The 20,537-nt window shown below is 34.6% G+C and overlaps 1 protein-coding gene and 1 pseudogene across 1 annotated transcript; one reads left to right on the top strand and one right to left on the bottom strand.

The window, feature by feature from the left end:
• Positions 1-11,044: 11,044 nt before the first annotated feature.
• Positions 11,045-18,622, bottom strand: LOC149214552 (cytochrome P450 71AU50-like). The gene is made up of 4 exons (XM_089389429.1): positions 18,603-18,622; positions 11,814-11,931; positions 11,506-11,678; positions 11,045-11,363 (listed from the first exon to the last, which is right to left on the bottom strand). Exons 1-4 carry the CDS (start codon positions 18,620-18,622, stop codon positions 11,045-11,047), a joined length of 630 nt encoding a protein of 209 aa, XP_089245555.1.
• Positions 18,623-18,733: 111 nt separating this feature from the next.
• Positions 18,734-19,357, top strand: LOC149214551 (cytochrome P450 71AU50 pseudogene; annotated as a pseudogene).
• The last annotated feature ends 1,180 nt before the right edge of the window (positions 19,358-20,537 follow it).

Below are 20,537 nucleotides of genomic sequence, written 5' to 3'. Positions count from 1 at the left end.
CAATCTTACAACAAAGTTTATCCATAAACTCTTTGTATGCATTCTTTTTTTAAAAAGAAATTAAGAAGAGAAAAATTACTTGATATTAATCCTAACAACCAAATTAACTTGACTTTTATAAAACATATGTATACTGCAAGATTATTAGCAATTAGATTGCTAAATAATTGAAATCAAATTAACTCTGTGATAAAAAATAAAAATGAATATATTTTAAAAATATAGAATTACTAATTAATTCTTTATATAATTTAATATTTTAAAAAATAGTGGAAAAAAAACTAAAATATTTAACAAAATATTATTATGACAATAAATTACCAAAAAACAAATAATTAAAATATAATATTTATAATTGATAAAATAAAATACTTAAGCACATCATCTTAGACCAAAGTTCATCCATAGACTTTTTATATGCCTTTTTCTTTTGAAAAGAAATTAATATAGAAATTACTTGAGATCCAATTCCTGTAACGAAACATAATCATAGAAGGTAGGTGAGTCAATACTTCATCTATAGAAACTTATATTGAATGTCTAGTTAAGTGAAAACCATATTACTGTACCCTTAACCACTTCCGAAGCTAGAGTTGGAACGTAGATTCCTGCATATGATTTTCCGTTAATATAGAATTGAGGACTCTTGATATTCTTCAAACCACTACTGGAACACAAACGAAACGAGTTTTCTTTCCATTGCAGAACCAACAAGAAGATATTCGCATTGGTAAAAAACGACAGAAGATATGTGCATTGCTAAAAAACGACATCGTGTCTGCATAATTACCAAATGAACATATTTGCATTGGTAAAAAACGAGAGGAAGATATTTGCATCAGTAAAAAAAACGACATATGTCCACATTTTTACTATGTAATTGTGGATTGTTATTTTTTTTTTCAATCAAAAAACTCCTATCAATGCAAAGTTTATTAAGCGCCTCTAATACCAAAATACTCCAATCAATGCAAAACATGTTAAGTGCGTCTAATACCAGTGAATCTGGAGTTGAGTTTCAAGGAGAAGATGAACATCTTAAAAAAATAAAAAAATATGTGTATCTGAAGTTGTCTTTCAAAATATGAATAGCCAACTCCACATGGAAATTCCAGATAGATAATATTTGACACCAGTTTTAAAAGAATAATATAATCGTTAGAATTTGATTTCTAATTCGATTGACAAAGAAATCTAGTCATTTCATTGTTATATGAGTTCTAGAACTCTTAGCCATTGGTAGAAATTAATCAAGAAATTAATCAATACAAAAAATAAGTTTAATGAGTGGTTACTCAACAAATTTTTCTTAAGATTTTTCCTCTTTGATCATGAAACTGTCTTTACAAGTTTCCACAAGTTTCTATGTATTGTAATACGATTGAAATAATTGAAAGGTACAAAATATCCATCAAAATTTTTAAAATGAATGAATAAATGAAAAATAAACTCAGTAGAAAAACTGAGTTGTACACATTTTAACTTAATCTATATAAAAATATCAATGAAAACAACTTTTGACTAAGAGTAAAGATTTCCACAACCTTTGACCAAGAATATGGATTAAGTTATAGGCTGGGTAAACTTCCATTCTCTCCAGCTTCAAAGTTAAAAGGACTATTAAAAGTTAGACATTTTAAATTAGGTTGTAGGCTATTTTTTTTTTTATAAAAACGTTACTGTTTCATTCATCGTGATCTCTCTCGAAATTAGGTAGATTAAGAGTTAAGATAAATATTTATATTAATTTTTTTATTTGATTTTAATTTTTATCTAATAGTAATTTGATTTAATCAAAATGTTAAACATTATATTAAAACATCTCTACAACATGATGATAAATAAAAAACTCACATACTTTAATAATTTTTTTTCTAAGAGATTAAATTAACTATAACATTAAAAATTGTCCAAACTAATAAGTATATGAATGGAAAATAAATTAAAATTGTTAAATAAATAAATCTACAATAAATTAACTTTCAACCCTACCTAATTCCAGAATCACAATAAAGATAAAAGAAACACTATACATAATAACAGAAACTCAATATCATCCTTTACTCTACATTTTGGATTTTCTAGTACATACAATTTTTAAAACATCCACAAACTTAATAGCATAATCATTAAAAAAAAATTTAAAACATCCAAAAACTTAATACCATGATCATTAAAAAAACATATTCTAATAACAAATTGCTATTCCATCAAGTTAGACTAGTTATAACATTAAAAGCTCGAGAATCACAATGAAGATAAAAAAAAACACTATACATAATAATAACAAAAACTCAATATCATCCTTACAAACACTAATTAGATATGCAAACTAACACAAAATTTTTGACGGTGCAAATCCAAAATCACATCAAACAGATTTGCCTGGATGTTTCTGAAACATGCACTATTAAATAAGGAACTCGGAACTATTGGAGGTAGGTGTCTTGCTGGAGTTCGATATATAATTCATTGGTTATATGGTAGAAAGATTGGTAGTAATCACGTGAGTAAAAACCAAAAAATAAGAAATAAAATTGCATTGAAAGGGAAACCATCACCCATATTATAGTTTTTCACTTCGAAAATATATTGAATCAACTATGGAAACACTTTTACTTTCCAAGAAAAACATTTTGGTTTAAGATTCCACTTTCACTTTTACGGGGAAAAATTAGATTTTTGTGATCACTATCTTTAACGCTCCTTTTCCTTTATGTTTATTCCTTCTCTATGTATTATAGCCGCTTCAAGAATAATAAATAATATAAAAAAATATTAAAATATAAAAAGGTTTATTCCTTCTTTATGTATTATAGCTTGCTACATCAAAAATATAAAATAATAAATAATATAAAAAATATATTAAAATATAAGAAAATAAATAATAAATAATAAATAAAATATAATAATTGTAAATAAATAATAAATAATGAAGAAAATATAATAGTAAATAAATAAAATAGTAAATAATAATATTCAAGTTAATAAATATAAATAAAGATAAAAATAAACTATAAAAATAAGTAAAGTTAACAAAAATTAAAATAAAATAAAAAAGAGTTAAATTAAGAAAAATAGTAAAAATAAGTAAAGTTATCAAAAATAAAAAGAAATAAAATAAGAAAAAATTATATTAAGATAATTACTAAATTAAGTTAAACTTAGAATAAAAATAAAATTTGCATGTTGACACATGGTCTTTCTATTGTTTGGTCTATTTAATAGACGGAGATGAAGATGAGATTCATCATTCCATCATCCATTCTCCTTTTGGGAGAAAAGTGTTGTGAGACAAAAGATTCCCCGGCACTAGGGCTTGGGGGTGGCTAGCTGTAAAAAGATTATATGCCGCTGAGTCTATGGTTGGGTGTAGAGTCATCCCCAAAACTTTGTTGCGATTAGCAAGAATCAAATAGCGTCAGACTCCGAAATTACAAATAAGGAATATCATCGCTATAAATAAGTTGTCTTTGCTCCTATTTAAAAAAATTCTATGCTAATTAGTTGAATAGAAGTGTGTTGATTGTAAATTGATAAATTGATAATTGATCTAATTAGTTGCATGTTTTAATTTTGGGGTTGTTACATATGGTATCAGAGCAAGATTTAAACTCTATTGGACCTTTGAGATTTCATTTCATGTTTTTATTTATTAATAATTATAAATAACATTTGACAATTAATTAAAAAATGAAAAATTTAATAATAATAATCAAATATATATATCCAAATCATATATATAATATTATTTTTCCTAATTTCAACTAAAAATTAATTTAATTTAAATTTTATTATTATTATTTTTAAATTGAAACTTAATTATTTATAATTAGTAATAAATAACTAAAAATTATTTGGTTGTTATTTTAAATTTTTGATTTGTTTTTAATCAAAAAATATTTTGAAAATAGCTATAAAAAAGAAAAATACTAATTATAAATAACTAAAATTTATATTTCAAACTATAAACTAGTTATAGATAAGTTAATTGAAAACCCAAACCCAAAACCCCAGTGTCCATCCAACTTATTTCCTTTACAAAATAAGAATCTATCATTAACAACTTTGGATTTGGAACCACAATTGCCATCTAGGAAGCTCAAAATCCTAACCATGAGACGTAGAAGTGTCTTCTTTTCAGTGGGACCTTCAACTCGGGGAATTCCAGTTATAAGATCTTGGTTAGAATTTTTATTGCTTTAACAAAATCCAGTTATCAATGAAAAGTTTCATGTAGAATTGTATATGCAAAAGCCATGTAAATCACTTCAACGTTTTCTCTACGATTGGTATATTTTCCCTGGAATGCTACAGTTAATGCTAAATTACTTCTTCACGACCCCATTGAGACGTTCTTTAGAATTTAAAACACAGAGGTTTGCAGTAACTTTGTATTTAGTACTAAAAGTCCTTTTACACTCTCCGGCTTATGATAAATCATTAATTGAATTAAAACTATCCTTGGCTTCAAGGAATCAATTTGCTTGGCCACAATTTGAAACCACCATTCCAGACCTACCATTCAAATTCATCTCAACTTATGATAAGATGTTGATAATAGTCAAATTCTGTGCAATTTCTTCTCATCAATTGTCTTCTTAAATGTTCCATGATTTAAAGTTTATGCAACAAATTATTCAACTTATGATAAGATGTTGATAATAGTCGAACTCTATTCTGTGCAATTTCTTCTCATGAATTGTTTTCTTAAATGTTACCAGATTTAAAGTTTACGCAACAAATTATTCAAAATTTATAGTTATAAATATTGCTTGAAGTTTGTACGCGGGACTTAGCCTGGGTGGTTGGGAGTGTTATTATTAATTTTTTTTTACCCGGGACTTAGTTTGGGTGGATGTGAGTGACATTATTAACCTCCCCACCTAGGTTCGAAACGCTAATGACACTGAAATAATGTGACAAATGTTAATATATTCGAGCTTCCCCAAGAATCCACCACTCTGAAAAAAAAAAGGAATCCACCCCTCTGGGAAAAAAAATGCTACTTGAAGTGTCATAAATAGTTCTATTTGACATACAAAGATCCGTCGGTTTTAAATTATTATAGGATGCCCCTTGAGCTTATCAATCCTGCTATGGTTTTTTCTGAGGTATGGCATGCTTGATCACTGTATCATCTTAGCGTGTATAACAAAAAGTGACTGGATCACAAAAGGATAAGGAAATATGAAAATTGTAATTGTGTTTGAATTTCATTTTTTTATTGTTTTCAACGCTTTTACCAAGAAAAGTATAAATCCTAAATATAATATGGGAATATAATATATTTATACAGGTTACAATATTACAATGTATAAGTTAAGTTCCAATATTATAATGTTTAGAGGAAGTAGGGGTTTGAGAAAGTTTAGGTTCAAAATTGCTAATACCTTAATCTATATATTTATATTTTTTTTATAATGGATTACTTTTCGAAATATATAAATAAGTGAACAATTTTAAGTCTAAAGTATATGTTATAAGAATGATGAGAATTATTAAATAATAAGTATATTTTAAATAATATAAATTAAATGATGAGGTTTATATAATATTAAATCAAATAAGTCTTTTACATTGAGTTAAAGAATGCTATGACATATATTGTGTAGAGAATTTTTTTTGTTAATTTATATATATTTTGTGAATTTGTTATATACATATGATTATTAATAATATAAAAGTTTTATTGATTTGTATTCAAGTAAATTCGCAGGATATAGGGTGAAAGTAATATTGATGTCGGTATAATTTTAGTTATTCTTTATGTTAATATGAAAATGTTGATGTATAATATTGTGACAATGTTTCATGACGTGATGGTATGTGGTATATGGTATAATTTTGATGAGAGGTTAATGATGCATATGCAGTGTTTATTTATTTATTTGTTATGATAATGATGTTGTATATTTATGATGAATACGATATGCATAGTGATTGTGATGTTATGATATGAGGTATCTTTACATGTGCATTTGTTATGTTCATGTTTTAGTTTTGGGGTCATTACATATATTCTGTGTCAACTATGGAAACACTTATTTTCCAAGAAAAACATTTAGGTTCAAGATTCCACTTTCACTTTTAAGGAAAAGTATTAGATTTTCAGAATCTAAATCCTTGTGATCATTATTTTTAACGCTCCTCTTTCAATGTGACTCCTCCTTTAGGTTTACTCCCTCTTTATTAGTGCCTGCCTACAGAAAATCAAGGACTATTTACTCCCTCTTTACTAGTTCCTACCTATGGCAAAGCAGGGACTATAGCAATCGATAGATGGTTGACCGTTAATTAATCCATTTTTCGACCAATAATTTTAGCTCCTTAAGAAAGTAAGAGACAAACAATACAAGAGAAAGCATCTTTCCTTTTCAACCCTCTTAGTATCAAAAAGGTGATAGACTCTTTGGTCCCAAGGTGTTTTGGGAATTTACCAATGCTCTTTTTGACTTCGAAGCTCGTAAGAATTAGTTTTTATCTTTGCAATGTTCATTTTCTTCTTAGCACTGGTCAAGATATAAAGATCATTCCAGTTATCAATATTGTGGTTAATCACCTCCTTATAATAACTTAGCTTCCTTTTTTCTGTCACTCCTTATCATCGTACAACTTATCCTTAAATTTAGAAGTAATTGTAGTTTTAACATTATCTTTAAAAACTCCCCCAATCGGGGTGATGAAGGGGGAGCGTACGAGCATGAGGACAATGCAGGGGAGAGGATGGCTAGGACGGCCACCTACTGCCATCAATCTGGATCAACTGGACGTGGTGGTGTCCTGCATGACTGCGGGAATCTCAAGGAAGCAAAGTGGTAGGAGTATGGGGGGAGAGGTGGGAAAAAAAGGTGGCGGTAGTGGGATGGGATGTAGGGTAGATGGGAAGGCATACATGAGGATGGCAAGGTTAGGAAGAGAGCCCAGATTGCAGCAAAGGAAGGAGGGGATAAGGGCAGCGTGAGAGACGGGATCTTCTGTGGCCAAGCTCAATTCCGGGTATGTTTCCTTTGGTTTAATCCCTGTAATTCACTCTGTTACGTAGAGTATGTTGGAGGTGAAGGGAAAGCTGGGACACGCTGGGGAGGGGTTGTGTCTGGGTGGGTCTGAGGACTACATTGTGAGGCAACGAGAGGAACAGAGCATAGGCATGCCTGGGGAATGTATTAGCAGGATAAAGGGCCAGCCCTGGAAAAGTAAGGTTGAAATCCATGAGAAGGACAGGATGGAAGTCAGCTTGACCACCAACCTTAGTTCAGGGGGGAAGAGAACATCAATTCTTCAGAGTGAAGGGGGAGGCTGGAGTGGGGAAGGAATGCTAAAAGACAAGAACATGCTAACTTATGAGAAGATCGAAGTTCCTAGAAAGCTAACGTTTTCTATTTACAATTGCAAACAGGAGTCAATAAAGGAAGAGATGGCACGCCTCGGTAGAGACTGGGGTCGTGGGGGCAGAGGGCGCCAGAGCCAGCCGTTTAAAAGCGATCCTACAACTTCGACACTGGCAGGTCAGAGAAGAGGCAAGAAATCTACCAAGACGGCTTTCCATGAAGCATCTCATGCATACAGAGAAGGGACGGATGCTGACACTCGTAAGCTAATCCAGGAGATGGAGTATAGTGTCATGGAAGAAGATTTTGAGCCAGAAATGGAAGAATGGGGGGTTATAGTCCCCGACCCAGGGCACACCAGAGGCAGGATGACGCTATACAGATAAGCCCTGCACGTGCACTAGGTAATGAAGCATTTACTGGCCAAAGACCTGGAGCAGGTGGCAGGGGAGATGGCAGAAATAGCACAAGGTATGCCCAATATCAAAAAGGACATGAAAAACTTGCAAATTATCCTGATTATGCAAGACAGTAAGCTAGAGGATATCCAGCAACGTCTGATGAAGCTGTCTCCAGCGCTAGGTGACTCTGTTGTTGCACCGGCTATTGTGGAATCTGATAAAGATGATAGAAAGGAATAGTTTTCTTAGTTTCTAGTTTTGGGTTTTTAGCGGATAGCATTCTCTTTGCCTGTGTTTTATGTTAGTTTGGAACCTGAATAGTGTTTCTAGATGTGAAGTTTATTTAGCTTGGATTGAAAGACTAGTAAAATTTTGTTATTGGATGGCATATAATAGACTCAAGTGGCCAACAGACTTGGTTTCCCATTTGGGCAAGTTGAGGCCACCAAATTTATGTACATGGAACAACTTTTTTTATAAATAGAAAAGGAAGGAACTACCGCAACTTACCAAAAAAACATTATCTTTAAAAACTCCTTTCATTATAATCTATGTTTCATTATAAATTTTATATCTATATTATGATTGTTAAATAGAGGAAAAGCCTTGAAACTACATAAGGGTTTAGGTTAGGGAACTTCGAAATAATAAAACAGTCAAATTAACATTCAAAGTTTCGAGATAAAACTAGAGTAGCAGAGTTTATATACAAATTAATAAATTTAAAGCAATAAATTCAATATTTTTGAAATTTATATTTTTAGAACAATATAGTTATAAATTAAATAATTAATGTAGTTATATAAATTAAATAATTGGTAAATTTTGATAAACATCAATTTATAATAAGAATCAAAATACTTAGTTTATAATATATTTTACATTACCAACACTAAAAACATAATCAAAATTGAGTAAATTATAGCTTTATTCTAACAAAGTACCTCTAATTGGGGTATGATATTGGGGGCAATCCCATCACCTCAAGTGGCAATTAAGAGTGGGGCGACTTGGCTTGCCCCTCCACATGCAGTCTGCATGTGATGCTTTTCATGAGTGAGGAGATGGTAATCACTATTCTTGTTTTGACCATTGTCACTAGAGGGATAAGGTTAAAGGAGATTGTGAGGGTGCGCTCTTCCTCTCCGATGCCAAAAATTCTGTGACTAAAGAGTTTCCTTGCCACGATTATCAAGTTTAGTTCTTTTCTTTGTAAATTATGTTCAACTCCTTGTTACATTTTGGGTTTTGTTAAGGGATAATATTTGGGTGAGTATTTCAATCCTAATGAGAAACCATAGTAGCATCTATGAAATTGGTCTCCTTGGGACAATTTTTTTCCAAAGCAGTGGCATTCAGGGCAGAGAAATGTAGGACATTTTTAGTGTGTTGTTGGTCTAGGGAGGATTTCTTCGCTCTCGGTTTCATTCAATGTGGTGTTCTTTGTTGCTTGTCCAAATTAAAATTTTGGGCTAGGCAGTGCATCTTTCTAGGTTACTTTCTCAATGCTTCTTATTTCATCTTTTTTAATTCTAGACATGGCATTTGGTATTCTGTTTGTGGCTAATGCCTACATTGCTAGTATTCTATGTAGCCAATTAGTCAAACTTGTGGTCTTTATCTTTAATTCTCATTTGGATAATCTTCTACATATTTCTATGTTGTGTTGTTTTTTGTCATCTATTCGTACCCTGTTTCATTTCCTACGTTGGCTCAGGGTTTTTCTCTTCCTGTGTTTATATCAATGTGTCTATATTGTTCAATATACAAGTTTTCTCCTTTGGGGTGTGCGCAAAATGAATTTTCATCCTCGATAGCGCATGTTCAGCCACCAAGGAGGGCAGCGTGGCCATGGAGAACAATGTAGTCAGAGTGCCCATGCGAGAACTAGAGCCCAAGCCCAGGCATGTGAGGTCATAAAACTTTACTATGTTGTTTCCCCCATGAAATTAGAGTTGAAATCCGTCACCTTGAGACCCAACCTATGGATGAATGACTTTCTTTTCAGATTTTTATATTATTAGATAGGATTCCAATCAGGTTCTTTACTTTGGGCATACCATGGGAAGAAGGAAGAAATATTTGAACTCAATTACTCTCAACTAGCAACATAATACTCTTCTCAGCAAAGGCTTGAAGGAAAAACAAGAGAAATAATACAACATTTTCTCAACAGTGATGATATCAAATGTGGACAAATATTTTAGCTTCCATGTTTGGGAAGTTTGGATGCTTGGCTGGTACAATTAGAGTGTCACCGCCAATGTGAATGAAGTCACTAGAAAGACACAACACTAGTGACTTCTTAATATTCTTCAATTGATGATCTCCAAAGAGATTTTTGTTTTTAGTTATTTTTTTACAAACTGATTGACTCTCAGGCATTTTTGTATTGTTCTGACTAGTATTGAGAAGGTGGCCAAGAGATGTGGTTTCTCTTGTGCCAAATTGAAGTTGTCTTCTTTGACTATAGCTAATCAAAGACATATGTATGACAATGTTTTGACTTTTTGAGGCAATACAAACTTTAACATAAAAAATAAAAATTAAAAAATAATTTTTTTTTAGCAAGGTAATAATATTATTATTAATTATAAAAAATTAATATATAAATTGAACATATATATTTTAAAAAACATGTGATAAGATTTTTAACTATGGAGATTTGCCACACATTATCATGGTGTAAAGTGACTTTACAATATAAATATGCTTTGTTAAAATACAATGAGATTGTCCTCATGGTTTGAAACATCGACTAAATCTTAATAATGTAATTAATCAGAAAAATAATCTCATTATCATAAAGGATCACAAAATTCTAAGATGTGACAATGCACCTAATTAATACCACAAATTAGTCATTTATCTAATTAATCAATTTAATTAAAAATATAAAAAACATAATTATTTTTGAAAAATAATCATTTATCTAATTAATCAATTTAATTTAAACTAAAAAAACATAATTACTTTTGAGATAAATTTCAACATATAATTTTCATTATTAAAAATATTCTAAAAGCAATAAAAAATAAAATTTATAGTATTAACACATAATAATAATAATTATTAATAACTAAATAAACTCCTACAGATAGCTCAATTAATGGAATTCCTATTGCTAAGTACACCTTATCATGAAGGTGCACATGCTCTTTTATTATTACTTAAAAAAAAATACACTATCTATCAGGAATTCTTCTATGTCATTGATGTCTCTTCTTTCAATGCAATACCAGTCCAGACTCATACTGATATTATAACTTCTAATTATAATGTTTCTGCCAATACTGATATTATAACTTTTAATCATACTGTTTCTACCAATACTGATATTATAACGCGAGGGGTCCCAACAGCAATGAGATCATCTGCTCTGCGCACTGTGATCCCAAACCTTTCAGACATATCCAGTTCCTGTCCATTCATCTTATCAGGCAGTGTCCAGTCAAAACACTGCAATAGCTGTGCCAACGGAAACTCAACAAGAAGCATTCCCAGCTGCTCTCCCGGGCATCCTCTCCGGCCTGCTCCGAACGGAATCCACTCACAGTTACGAATTTTTTCATCTAGCGAGCAGCCATTCATGAGTCTCTCAGTCACGAACCTTTCCGCATCCTTTCGGTTCCTTCCGATTGCCCAAAGATTCACCAAAACGCGAGTGTTTTTGGGAATTTCATAGCCCAACACATTGCAGGCTTCCACAGATAAGTGGGGAAGGGGGGAAGGTCAAGGGGTGACGCCGCGTGGAGTCTAAGCGTTTCTTTCACCACAGCTTGGAAGGGAGAGAAGGAAGATCAGATTCACGCACCATCCGGCCCTTTCCAACTACAAGTTCCAGCTCGTCCTGAACCTTCTTCAACACTGGCGGGTTCCTCAATAATTCGGACATTGCCCACTCCATGGTTGTGGATGACGTGTCTGTGCCAGTGGCCAACATATCCTGCCATTATCGTTACAATAAAGACATCAATAAAATATCAAAGGATCACAATCACTGCACTATTTACGGGATCATAATCATATTTACTTATTTAAAAACCGCCATTCAGATACAATACATGCAAATTTTACATACATATAGGATGGCCTTTATATTATCTCGTGTAATCTGTGGCTCGATATCGTTATCTGTAGAAGCTGCAAGAAAAACATCTACCAGATCTCGCGTGATGTTGGGGTTGTTGGGGATTTTTCTGTCAAAATCCCAAAAAAAAAATCACAGAACACAGAGACAATGATCTGTTTCAAACACAGGATCTTTAACACGGCGGAAACTTAAAAAATTATTTGCAGCAGACAGAGTTTTCACACACCACACATTTCTATTCATTAATAAAAGCAACTGCTGTTACAAATTTCTTCCTCTCTCTCAGAGGGATTCACCAGGAACATTTGAGTTCCACACAAAAACTACTCTGTCTCCTCCTGAGATTTTACACTGCTGTGTGTAAATATCTCTTTTACATTCACTGTTTAAAGAAAACTTTACATTTACATTTACTACTTGTTTCATTCACTGTTGCTGCGTGCTCCTTCTTTTCATTACACTGTTGTGCATCCCTTTCAATTCAATTTACTTCACCTCTGCACTTCTGTGCCTTCTTTGCAAATTTTTTTTTTTTTTTTTCACGCTGCTGCGTGGGTTACAATACATACGACATCGAATACAGGAACATTACATATATATAACAACCAAAAGAAATTACTTCACGTTTTCACATGCCATGCTTCCATAAAAGAATTAAATGTTTTTACCAACCTTTACTTGTGCCCATTCTCCCGCTGAAACAAAATTAAAAATTTCATCAAAACTTACCAACCCACAGTAAATTGCATTTACTGTTTTACTGACATTTTACTGATGGTAAGTAAAACTTTTACTTCACGTAAAATTTCATTTAATGCTGGCCTGTACTTCAACCATTGACTTCATTTAAATCGCATCGCAGAATCCCATTTGGTCGGAACACAAAATTGGAGCACACACATATGGTGCGATCTGCGATATGCGATCGCATCGCATCGCACCATCGCAATCGCAGAAATCACAGCACATAAGGGAGTGTGTCAGAGTGTGTTTGCGATTTGCGATTTGCGATAGATTGCATCGCAAATAAAATAAACCTGCAGTTGAAATTACAATTTCAACACCCCCCTTTAATTTCAACTGCTGGGTATTCAATCATACCCAAACATTTCCTCAAATACTCAAAACTTTTCTGGTCTAATGGTTTGGTCAGAATGTCTACAACCTGTTCCTGAGTGCTGCAATGTTGTAAAACAATTTCTCCATTGTTCACCAATTCTCTGATGTAATGGAACCTTGTATCAATGTCTTTCGTCCGTTTGTGAAACACAGAATTCTTGGACAATTCAATCTCTGAACTATTATCGCAGAAAATCACTGTTGCTGTTGCCTGCTCTTGGCATATACCTTTTAGCAGTCTCCTCATCCAAACTGCTTGACATGCTGCTGTTGTAGCTGCCACGTACTCTGCTTCTGCTGTAGACAACGCCACAATGGGCTGTTTCTTGGAAGCCCATGAAATTGCTCCTGAACCCATGTGAAAAACGTAACCGGATGTGCTTTTCCGGTCATCTGCACTTCCAGCCCAATCACTGTCGGTGTAGCCAACTAAATCTGAGCTTTCTGAGACACTATATAATATGCCAAACATTTTGGTACCTTTGACATACCTTAAAATTATTATTGCTGCCTGCCAATGTGCCTCCTTTGGCCTCTCCATGAATCTGGAAATTAAACTAATAGCAAACATAATGTCAGGCCTAGTAGTTGTTAAATACATAAGGCTGCCAACAATACTCTTGTACAAACTAGGATCAAAATCCTTGTTGCTGTCCTCTCTGCTGAGTTTTAATCCCATTACTGTGGGAGTGATCGCTGCTTTGCATTCTTGCATGTTAAATATGCCCAACACTTGATTTACATATCTAGCTTGTGAGATAAAAATTCCTTTTTCATTTTGATCTACTTCTATGCCTAAGAAGTATCTCAAGAAACCCATGTCAGTCATTTCAAATTCCTCTTTCATGACTGATTTAAAATTATCAATGAGCTGATCATCATTACCTGTGAAAATAACATCATCAACATATAAGACAACAATTAAAATTTTACCATCTTTTCCTTTGATGTAGATGGTGGGTTCTCCTTCACACTTGTCAAATTCATTATCCAATAGATAGGAATCTATCCTGTTGTACCATGCTCTTGGCGCTTGCTTCAGCCCATAAAGAGCTTTCTTCAATTTGCACACTTTGTGCTCTTCACCTTTCTTCTCATAGCCTAGAGGCTGTTCAACATAAACCTCTTCCTTTAACACTCCATTTAGGAATGCTGACTTCACGTCCATTTGGTAGATTTTCCATTTGTTTTGTGCTGCCATGGACAGCCCTGCTCTCACGGTTTCCATTCTTGCAACCGGTGTGAAAGTCTCCTCATTGTCTCTCCCATATTGCTGCTTGTACCCTTTGACAACCAGCCTTGCCTTATGTCTTTCTATTTTACCTTCAACATTGCTCTTGGTCTTGTAAACCCATTTAACTCCTATGACCTCTTTACCTTTTGGTAGCTCTACCAAATCCCATGTTTTGTTTCTCTCTATGGCATTCATCTCCTCATCCATAGCTTCTATCCATTTCTTATCTTTAATTGCATCTTCGAAATGAATAGGATCATCAACATGACAATACAAGGCAAATAAGGAATTCATTCCTTCATCATAAATGTCACTTAGATTTCTAAATTTCTTACCTCTTTCACTTGGTGTGCAAGTGCTTGAAGATGCACTTGAATTTCCACCTTCTGGTGTGCTTGGAGAAGTACTTTCATTTATCCTCAATGGTGTTCCTTGCTGTCCTTGTGTTGGCGCTACTGTTTGGGGATGTATTTCAGCCATCTCTTCATCATCTTCATCATGAGACAAACAGTTTTTAACATTAACTGTTTTCTCTATGCTTCCATCCCAAGCTTCCTCCTCAATGAACTGAACATCTCTGCTCACAAAGAACTTCTTGGTAGATGGGATATACAACCTGTAAGCGTTGGATTCCTCACTGTATCCAATGAAGATACATTTCTCCCCTTTGTTGTCCAACTTCCTCCTTAGCTGATCTGGAATGTGTGCATAGGCCACACATCCAAAAATTTTCATGTGGGTGACTCCTTGCTTTCTCCCACTCCATGCCTCTTCAGGCACTTTGTTCATTACAGCTTTTCTAGGACATCTATTCAAGATATATACTGCACAGTTTACGGCTTCAGCCCAATAATCATTTGGCAAATGCTTTCCCTTCAACATGCTCCTCGCCATATCCATAATGGTCTTGTCCTTCCTTTCAACAACATTTTGCTGCGGGGTGTACCTTGCTGTAAATTGCTTGTGAATTCCATTTTCTCTGCAAAACCGTAGGAATTCTTTGGAGATATACTCACCTCCTCTGTCTGTTCTCAAAACTTTGATGCGCAGCTCGCTTTGATTTTCCACGAGTGCTTTGAAATTTCGGAATTTTTCAAACACTTCACTTTTATTCTTCAAGAAATAAACCCAAGTTTTTCTTGTAAAATCATCAATAAATGTTAGAAAATATTGGCTGCCTACTAAAGATGGGGTTTGCATTGGTCCACATAAATCTGAGTGGACAATCTCTAAGGGTGCTCTTGCCCTTATGCTTTTCCCGCTTGGAAAACTTTCTTTGTGTTGTTTCCCCAAAATGCAACCTTCACAAAGGCTGTCCGGTTTCTCTATCAATGGTAATCCTCTTACCATTCCTTTCCTGCTCAACAGGTTAAGACCTCCAAAGTTGAGATGTCCAAATCTCAAGTGCCACAACCAATTTTCATCCTTTGGTTGGCTTTGGAAAGCCTCTTGGGTAACTGCTGCAATTTCTCCTTTGTTTTTCAGATCTGCTCTTATTCTAAGAGGGAACATCCTGTTCCTTGTCATTTTCACTTCAGCAATGCATCGTTTGCTGGGTGCAATATCCATGATGGTGCATACATCATTTACAAAGAAAACATTGTAACCCTTTTGAACAAGCTGTCCAATACTCAAGAGGTTACATCTCATTCCAGGAACATAATAGACATCTGTTATGGTTTTCCTTTCTCCTTGCTTTGTAAATATTTTAACTTCTCCTTTACTCATAACAGAAATTTTGCTATCAGTCCCAAGTGTGACTTGTGACTTCACACTTTGATCTAGAGCAGAATACAAAGCTATGTTTCCTGTCATATGGTTACTGCAACCGAAGTCTAGAAACCATATATCTTCACTATTTGTTTCAGCCATGTTACAAGCTAACAATACATTATCTTGGCTAACATTTTCTCTAGTAATATTTGCACTAGAGCTATTACTCACATCATGCTGCTTCTTTCTACATTCACTGGCATAATGCCGATATTTTTTACAATAATAACATTGGACATTGGATTTTTCATACCTTTTTCCTTGAGCATGATGTTGTCCTCCTTTTTGGCTGCTGCCTTGACCTTGGTTTTGATTTGGATTGCTGCCTCTTCCTTGAGCATTTGCTGGACTGTTCCTTCCACCTCTGTTTTGGCTTCTTCCTCTTCCTCTCTTGTTTCCTCTGCCTTGACCTCTTCCTCTTCCAAAGGACATCTGGGTCTTGAAGGCTTTCTCTAGAGATGAGTTTTCATTTCTACTCAACCTCTGCTCATGTGTGATCAATGATGCATGAAGCTCATCAACTGAAAAGTTTGAGAGATCCTTTGTCTCTTCTATGGTGGTGACAATCACATGGAACCTTGAGGGTAGGCACCTCAATAGTTTCTCCACAATCCTCCTTTCTTCAAGTATCTCTCCATGAGATCTTATTTGTGTGACCAGGCCAATTACTTGAGTGAAGAATGAGTCAATATTGTCTGACTCCTTCATGCACAGGTTCTCAAAATCTTTCCTCAGCAACTGTAGTTTTGTTGTCTTCACTCTCTCCATTCCTTGATAGGTTGTTTTAAGAGTTTGCCATGCTTCTTTGGATGTCTTAGCTGCTGCTAACCTTGGAAACACGCTTCCATGCACTGCCTGATACAAGAAGAAGAGGGCTTTAGCATCCTCCTTCTTATAGTTCTTCAATAGCTCTTTCTCTCCCTGAGTTAAGCTATTAAACTCATCATCATTTGCTGGTTTTTCAAAACCATCTTCAACAAATTCCCATAAATCTTCTAAGAAAAGCAAAGATCGCATAACTATTGCCCAATAGTCATAGTTTTTTTCATTAAGCTGTGGGAGCTGGGTGTTAAACATACCCATGCTAGTGCTGGTGCTGGCCATTCCTTGCACTTCTTAACTATGCTTTAAAATGCTTGACTGTGTATTAAAATAACTCACTGTCTTCAAAAGTAACACAGAAAACTTGAGAAATACCTTAATCCTTTTGCCTGAGACTTCACTCTGCTGGAGAAGATGCTGCAGCAAATAAACTCCTTCCTTCAGCTTCTTTGTCACCTTCAAAGAGCCTGGACCAGCTCTGATACCACTGTTGGGGATTTTTCTGTCAAAATCCCAAAAACAAAATCACAGAACACAGAGACAATGATCTGTTTCAAACACAGGATCTTTAACATGACGGAAACTTAAAAAATTATTTGCAGCAGACAGAGTTTTCACACACCACACATTTCTATTCATTAATAAAAGCAACTGCTGTTACAAATTTCTTCCTCTCTCTCAGAGGGATTCACTAGGAACATTTGAGTTCCACACAAAAACTACTCTGTCTCCTCCTGAGATTTTACACTGTTGTGTGTAAAGATCTCTTTTACATTAACTGTTTAAAGAAAACTTTACATTTACATTTACTACTTGTTTCATTCATTGCTGCTGCGTGCTCCTTCTTTTCATTACACTGCTATGCATCCCTTTCAATTAAAATTTACTTCACCTCTGCAGTTCTGTGCCTTCTTTGCAAAAAAAACTTTTTTTTTCACATTGTTGCGTGGGTTACAATACATACGACATCGAATACAGGAACATTACATATATATAACAACCAAAAGAAATTACTTCACGTTTTCACATGCCATGCTTCCATAAAATAATTAAATGTTTTTACCAGCCTTTACTTGTGTCCATACTCCCGCTGAAACACAATTAAAAATTTCATCAAAACTTACCAACCCACAGTAAATTGCATTTACTGTTTTACTGACATTTTACTGATGGTAAGTAAAACTTTTACTTCACGTAAAATTTCATTTAATGCTGGCCTGTACTTCAACCATTGACTTCATTTAAATCGCATCGCAGAATCCCATTTGGTCGGAACACAAAATTGGAGCACACACATATGGTGCGATCTGCGATATGCGATCGGATCGCATCGCACCATCGCAATCGCAGAAATCACAGCACATAAGGGAGTGTGTCAGAGTGTGTTTGTGATTTGCGATAGATCGCATCGCAAATAAAATAAACCTGCAGTTGAAATTACAATTTCAACAGGGGTCATTCTCGGCAACGTGTTGCTCTATCACTTTCTCTAGCAACTCGTCTTGTATGCCATGTATTTCCTTGAAGCGCCAGTTGAGACCTTGTAGATCCATCCAGGCGACGTATCTTTTATAATCTCCAACAAAAATTTCCTTCATCATCGAAGTGATTCCTTTACTGCCAATGGAGTCTTTGTCAGAGTACTTTCTAACGAAGGTCGTCCTGCACAAAATGTCGCTCACAAGGGTTGAGACTGTTTTCCTAATGTTTAGCGGATGATCTGAATTAGCAATAGAAAGAATCATAGTAGAGACCTCCTCTTCTCTTATGAATCAGAAGTAATCCAAGCGTCTTGCGCTCAGCAACTGTAAAACGCACACCTTACTCACTTGCCTCCACTAAGCGCCATACGCCATACGGAGCAACAATAATTAGCGGCCGCAGATGGAGGTCTGCTAGCAAAAAGCAGATCATATGTCTTGAGAAACTCTTGATATTGTATTGATGTCTTTATGGAAGGATGATGTTGGCCGCTGGCACGGACACGTCATCCACAACCACGGAGTGGGCAATGTCCGAATTATTGAGGAACCCGCCAGTGTTGAAGAAGGTTCAGGACGAGCTGGAACGTGTAGTTGGAAAGGGCCGGATGGTGCGTCAATCTGATCTTCCTTCTCTCCCCTACTTACAAGCTGTGGTGAAAGAAACGCTTAGACTCCACGCGGCATCACCCCTTGCCCTTGCCCACTTATCTGTGGAAGCTTGCAATGTGTTGGGCTATGAAATTCCCAAAAACAATCGCATTTTGGTGAATCTCTGGGCAATCGGAAGGAACCCAACGTCATGGGAGGAAGCAGAAAGGCTCATGACTAAGAGACTCATGAATGGCTGCTCGCTAGATGAAAAAATTCTCAACTGTGAGTGGATTCCGTTCGGAGCAGGGGGGAGAGGGTGTCCGGGAGAGCAGCTGGGAATGCTTCTTGTTGAATTTTCATTGGCACAACTATTACACTGTTTTGACTGGACACTGCCCGACAAGATGAATGGGCAGGAACTGGATATGTCTGAAAGGTTTGGACTCACAGTGCGCAGAGCACATGATCTCTCTGCTGTTGGGACCCCTGGCGTTACGGTTGTACTGTAATCTGTATTGCTGACTGCCTACACTAATGTAGACTCCGATGCAAACAGAGCGGGTAGAAACATATAACTACCAATTTCCGCCAAAGGTGCAAAGCACGCATAAAGTACGCCTAAGGAATACAATAATTGGAAAGTTTATCGGGTCATTAAACCTAAATTTTAATTATATTATTTTTAATTAGGTGTATTAAGCAAAATTTTAATTATTTTTAATTAGGTGTATAAGGAATGAGGTGGATTGCCGGATGCTATTTTACAAGTTTATATTATCAATCCACAAGTGAAATAATCTACTTATCTTTGGTCATGAAGTCTTGAATTGACTTTTAAACCAGCTGATATTTAGATGTTAATTCTTCAAGATGATGTTCTAAGCAACATTGCTTATTAAATTTTCTTTTTTTTAGACATGGATGAGCTATGCGAGGTTAAATTGAACTCTATTTCTATAATTGTTATTTTATACAGTTGTTGGAATGATTTATTAAATATTGTTTAACTTAAAGAATTTTAATCTGCATGCAAGTGGCTATAGATTGATTGAAATGAAAGTCATTCATGAATAAAGTTGGAAGTGGAGGGCACGCACCTATCATTAAATTATGTCGACTTTAGTTAAGACACCAATTATTGAAGCACAAAACTTTTAAACAATGAAGATGACTATTTTCAAGCTTTGTTTAGTGGTAAAGTACGTGCCATCGTAGAGTCCATACATGGAATCCCTAGTAAAAAAAAATGGTGGTATCCTCACCTTTGCTGGAAAAACATTCACCACACAAAGCTGGGGATTTGTAAGTGATTCATATTTACCACTGTCATTTGATTTCAGTTAAAAGCACTCAAACATCCACCAAACTTACTATTCATGATCTTTAGTCCATTTTTTTTGGTTTGTATATAATCTCATTTAGATAGATTGATGACTTCTGTGCAGGCGTTTAGTCGCACACATGAGAAATTGGAAAAGAATATTTCTAATATAATGCTCGAATTAGCAGACAATGACACACTCCAAGTCTTACGAAAAAAGTTGTTGCCATATTACCATGAGGATTGTAGTGGATATACTCAACCCGAATCTGGCCAAATTCAAATTGACAATTTGTGGGGTCTTTTTGTCGTATCAAGATTAGTTACAGTGATAGTATTATTGATTTACCTGGTGCGATGGAAATGGA

Source organism: Pinus tabuliformis, chromosome 1_1 (assembly GCF_031772625.1).
Source record: "Pinus tabuliformis cultivar Carrire ecotype Pingquan chromosome 1_1, CPIR1, whole genome shotgun sequence".
Lineage (NCBI taxonomy): Eukaryota > Viridiplantae > Streptophyta > Pinopsida > Pinales > Pinaceae > Pinus > Pinus tabuliformis.
This window is presented reverse-complemented; position numbering and strand designations above follow the sequence as displayed.